Here is a 5,231-nt window from a genome sequence, read left to right on the forward strand (position 1 = left end):
TAGTTGGACTGGTCCAGAGGCAGTCCAAGAGGAATCTAAGTGGAGACAACGGCCTTCAACGTATCTCGATGCTATATAGATCGAGTTACTCTCAACATAACTCGGTTACGACGAAATCGAGTTAAGTTGACTGGGCTTCCTGCACCAGCCCAGATATTTGGACTGGTCCAGAGGCAGTCCAAGAGGAATCTAAGTGGAGACAACGGTCTTCAACGTATCTCGATTCTATATATATCGAGTTACTCTCAACATAACTCGGTAAGGATGAAATCGAGTTAAGTTCACTGGGCTTCCAACCCAGATATTTGGACTGGTGCCAGAGGCAGTCCAAGAGGAATCTAAGTGGAGACAACGGCCTTCAACGTATCTCGATTCTATATATATCGAGTTACTCTCAACATAACTCGGTAAGAGTGAAATCGAGTTAAGTTCACTGGGCTTCCAGCCCAGATATTTGGACTGGTGCCAGAGGCAGGCCTAGAGGAATCTCCAACGTAACTCGGTACCCTATAAATCGAGGTACGTTGAAGGTAACTCGGATATCCAGATATCGAGTAACTCAGATACTTGACAATTGAGAGTGGATACAGTCGTAGGGGGTTGAAAATGGACTGCAACGTAACTCGTTATCTAGAAAATCGAGTTTTATTTAGTATAACCTTTCTACTTGTAGTTTTGCTTGCTACTTGCACTGTTCACACGCATTCAGTAACGTGCTTATTCATGGTTAAAGTGGACCTGCTGACAACCATGCTGTGAACAACAAGTCATCCATACAAATCATAACCAACCACATCCATCAGTAACATTCCCCCATTTGCATTACGCGAATGAAAAAATCATCCATATATACAAGCTTATTTGTAAGTAAAGAGCCTCTAAAGCTTTAATCAGTTGATGTACAAAAATAAAAAGTTCCATTTCTGCATTTTAAACAGTCATAGCAATTGTAAGTTGAAACTTGGACAGCATCCGCCAACAATGGTTTTAGGCAAACATGGAGTCATAGCATTTGAGTGACACCTTCTTTTTGTTCTTTTCAGAAGTTGCCTCCTTTCTGAGGAGTAGCCAACACAGAAATTAGTATACAACCCATGGTAATCAATAAATTGAATTGACAAATATAGAAGAGCATTCAAGCTTGCCTGCTTAAATGAGGAGCATCTACAGTTACACCTTGCGGATTGAATACAAATCTGCAGCAAAACATATACAGTTAGGGAAATAGAGACCTCATGAATACTAGAATATGTACACCACAAACAATAAGATTGAAAGAATACTACAAATTACTGCCCACATCTTAATTATAACTCATATAATGTAATATCTAAACATGTAAAGAAGAATAACTTATGATACCCCCTTGTTACTAAGATTTGTAATTCTTACCTGCTACATAGCACCATGGCTTGTTGAAGCCACATTTCGAGTTGGACATGTACGACGGTTATGACCCTCTTGGCGACACAACCCACACTTCAACTTTGGTCCATTCTCAATCCACAATGAGGTTGGCAACTCCCTATCCTCGTCATCCATCTCATTGCGGATTCTCGTGGACTTGGGCCGACCTTTTTCACGGATCAACCGCTGGTTTGGCATTACGGTTCTCCTTTCTGCTGGCTCCGGCCATTCTAACCTATCTTTTAGTGGTTGGAATATAGGCTCATAGCTGTGATAGCGTTCTTCAAGGCGGTAGAAATGATCCATATACTCAGTGGCATCATGGTTGTGTTTGGCACAAACTGCTATCAAGTGGGAACAAGGGATCTTGTTTGCTTCCCATTTGCCGCACGTGCATGTCATGTCTATGAGGGAAACCCTATGGGTGTGATCTCCCCCGCCAGTGTTCAACAGTGAAGACTGTGTCTCCACTGTATATAACCGTTGTTGCGCACTCATCCTTCTAACAATATGGAGCTTCGCCTTCTCTTGATTTTCCTCGAACTTGTCATAGGCATATTTGCACCACACTTGCCCCTCTTCCAACTTCTCTAGGGTTTTGTTTCGACGTTCGTCAAAGTATGAGTTCACCTTGTAAAATGTAAACTTCACCATTGCAGTTATGGGCAAGCTACGTGCGCCCTTAAGTACCCCATTGAAGCACTCTGACAGGTTGGTTGTCATTGCCCCATATCGGTGCCCATGGTCGTGTACAAGTGTCCACTTTTCTTGATTTACCTCCTTAAGATAGTCGTACGCAGCCGGGTTGACATTCTTGATGCAATCCATGGTGTTCTCAAACTTCCTAACTTGATTCGCAGTTGCTGCGTTCCATACCAAGTTCTTCAAGGCCACACTATTGAAGTTAGTGTTAACATTGCTTACTAAATGGCGGAGGCAATACCGGTGATGGGTTAAGGGCGGTTGCAAGTAGCCCCTAGTGGTGTCATCGAAGCATGATTGTATCCCACGATGCCTGTCGGATATTATACACAAATTGGTGCGGTCTGTAACATAGGTCAACAGGCATGCCAAGAACCATCCCCATGTCTCCGTGCTCTCGCTTTCGACAACGGCAAATGCGAGTGGATAAACCTCGTTGTTACCATCTGTTGCCATTGCTATCAACAGCTTTCCTTTGTACTTGCCATAAAGGTGCGTTGCATCTATGCTTATCACCGGCCTGCAATGCCTAAACCCTCTAATACACGGACCGAAAGCCCAAAACGCGGAGTTGAATATACAAGTCCCCGGGACATTGGGGTCACACTTTAGTGTGGTCACAGTATCCGGATCTGCATCAGACAATGCAGCTAGAAATCGTGGCAATTCTGCGTACGACTCGTCAAAATCCCCATAAATACGTGCAACTGCCTTCTGTTTGGCTTCCCAAACCTTGTACATAGTTACATCATGCCCATGCCTTGCATGCAACATACTACGCAAGTCCCTTACCTTTCGGGTTAGGTCTTCCCGTACATACTTCTCAAGTGCAATGGAGATGAACTTTGAATCCATCATCCGCCCATCAGTTGGTAGCTGGAGGGATGAGCAACTATGGGGACCCTTACATGTACTGATAACCCACATCCCGTGCTTCTTGCTGCAATTGGCCCGAATTGACCACAGACATGCCTCATTCTTACACCGCACTACCAGCCTATTGGTGTCAGACTTGATGACCTTGTATTGCTTGTTATGCTCCACAGAGTAGAGGGTCAACACATATTGAACAGAGGCTTTATTCTTGAATAGCATCCCCCTTGCTGGGTGGTCATCTTTATGCCAACTTGTAAGATGTCCTGTACCCAATGCAGGTGATGGGTCATTAATATTGTCCCATGTGTTTGATGTGAACCATTCTGGGATAGGAACTGTTGTAAGGCAATCTTCCTCGTTATTTTCAATCAGTGGTACATCTAAGACCTCCGCGTCGTCCACTGGTCCATCTGTATCAATGAACTCTTCATACACATCTCGGCTGGCATCAATATCAATTCCCCCGTCCATATCAGCTTGGACATGCTCATATGTGTGAGTAGACCCTCCCACATCATGTGTATTGGTGGCGCCCACCACTTCGGTGTTGTCCAAATGATCTATTGCACATGGTTGATTATTGTAGGGGAAAGGCGTGGCATAGGCAAAGGGAGGATGCACGTCAACCGACAATGAGTGTGGCTCTTCCACCCCACTGGCATGCTGTGAACTTGCACTACCATGGAACCCAACAGCCTCAACAGTTACATACAAGTCAGACGCTATGAACTGGGGGGTCCGCTTAATCACTGCCCACATCATGTCCACGTCAGCATCGCAACCCAACGGATTTGAGTTGTAGACAACCTGAGTACTCACAAGTATCTGGGGGGCACGGTACACAATGGATATCTTATGTGACTCCTTGTCCAACCGTAGAGCTTCCATTATCTTCCGGTGCATTTTTCTCAAGTGTGTTCCCCATTTCAACTCAATGAACTTCTGCTTCACTGACTCGCCTTTATAGGACAGCCCATGCAAGTCATGGAAATACTGTTCCCCATCATAGTAAACGTAGAAGCAGTGACGACCCATGGCAGACCTGGATAAGGACAATTAATTGTGGTTATCATGCAGAAGATAGGGGGTTATGTTAATGCAACAGTAATTACTCTTTTACAGATGCACTATGATGCTATCCTAATTATAGGTGTACACACTTGATTCGTTTGAACACAAACATTGGCCTTTTAGGGGAGACGTGCCACAACAAAGAATTAGGGTGTTTGTAAACTCGCTTGGTAAGGATGCAATATGGAGTAGGAAAATGCAAACATGGTCAGCAAAACTTGTTCACCTCGCAGGCTTTCTTTTTCAGAACCCACACAGCAAAGACTTTCAGAACTGAAAGAGCCATACAATTTAAACCTCAGTATACATTACACATCATTAGTGTGTAGTTACGAATGAATGCATATGTCATCATATGAATTCACCGTACAATGTTTGTTTATATATATGTTTATTTAGAATGATTATATACATATTTCCCAAAAGAGTTCTCAAAAAAAAGTATTATATACATTACTATATAAAACTCAACATATTTAGGAACAATATGTATACAATGTCACTATCACACACACATACACACATAAGAGCACACAATAATTAATCGTTTCTTGGACAATTTTTTGCAGGATTTTCAATGCACTAACAGTTTTTGCAATTCCTAACAAAAATGTTTCAAAAAATTGGTGCCCTAAGCACATACATTATATGTAAACATACCTATACATGTGTGTGTGTGTGTATATATATATATATATATATACATGTGATCATATATGGGTAGGTAGCTTTGTTTATATTTACATATATTTGCATATACATACATACATACATGTATATATATATATATATATATATTTCCCCTTATATGTGTGTGTGTGTGTGTGTGTGTGTGTATATATATATACATATATTTGGGAATGCCACATATACATCTTATTATATGGGTAAGTACGTTTGTCTATATATACATATATCTATACAATGTTTTCTTTATGTATATATATACACACACATAATGTCAGAATAAGACAGTTGTAGAAAGCAATCCAAACCCTTAAGTAGTTATGTAAGTCAATCCATTTATAAGTAGTTATGTAAGTGAATATATACCTGTCAGGGAAGATGTGCCAGAACAAAGAAGAAGGGGACCACAGCAACAGCACGCCTGGTGAGGATGCAATAATGACAAGGAAAATGGCAGAAGAGTTAGCAAACTTTGTTCACCTCATAGG

The 5,231-nt window shown here is 41.8% G+C and overlaps 1 protein-coding gene across 1 annotated transcript; it reads right to left on the reverse strand.

Annotated features, from left to right (window-relative positions):
* Positions 1-1,130: 1,130 nt before the first annotated feature.
* On the reverse strand, positions 1,131-4,020 carry LOC126691352 (uncharacterized). Its single transcript, XM_050386403.1, has 2 exons — positions 1,393-4,020; positions 1,131-1,196 (listed from the first exon to the last, which is right to left on the reverse strand). The coding sequence occupies exon 1, from the start codon at positions 4,018-4,020 to the stop codon at positions 1,396-1,398; it is 2,625 nt and encodes an 874-aa protein (XP_050242360.1). The 3' UTR covers positions 1,131-1,196; positions 1,393-1,395.
* Between the last annotated feature and the right edge of the window lie 1,211 nt (positions 4,021-5,231).

This window comes from Quercus robur, chromosome 7 (genome assembly GCF_932294415.1).
Source record: "Quercus robur chromosome 7, dhQueRobu3.1, whole genome shotgun sequence".
Classification (NCBI taxonomy): Eukaryota; Viridiplantae; Streptophyta; class Magnoliopsida; order Fagales; family Fagaceae; genus Quercus; species Quercus robur.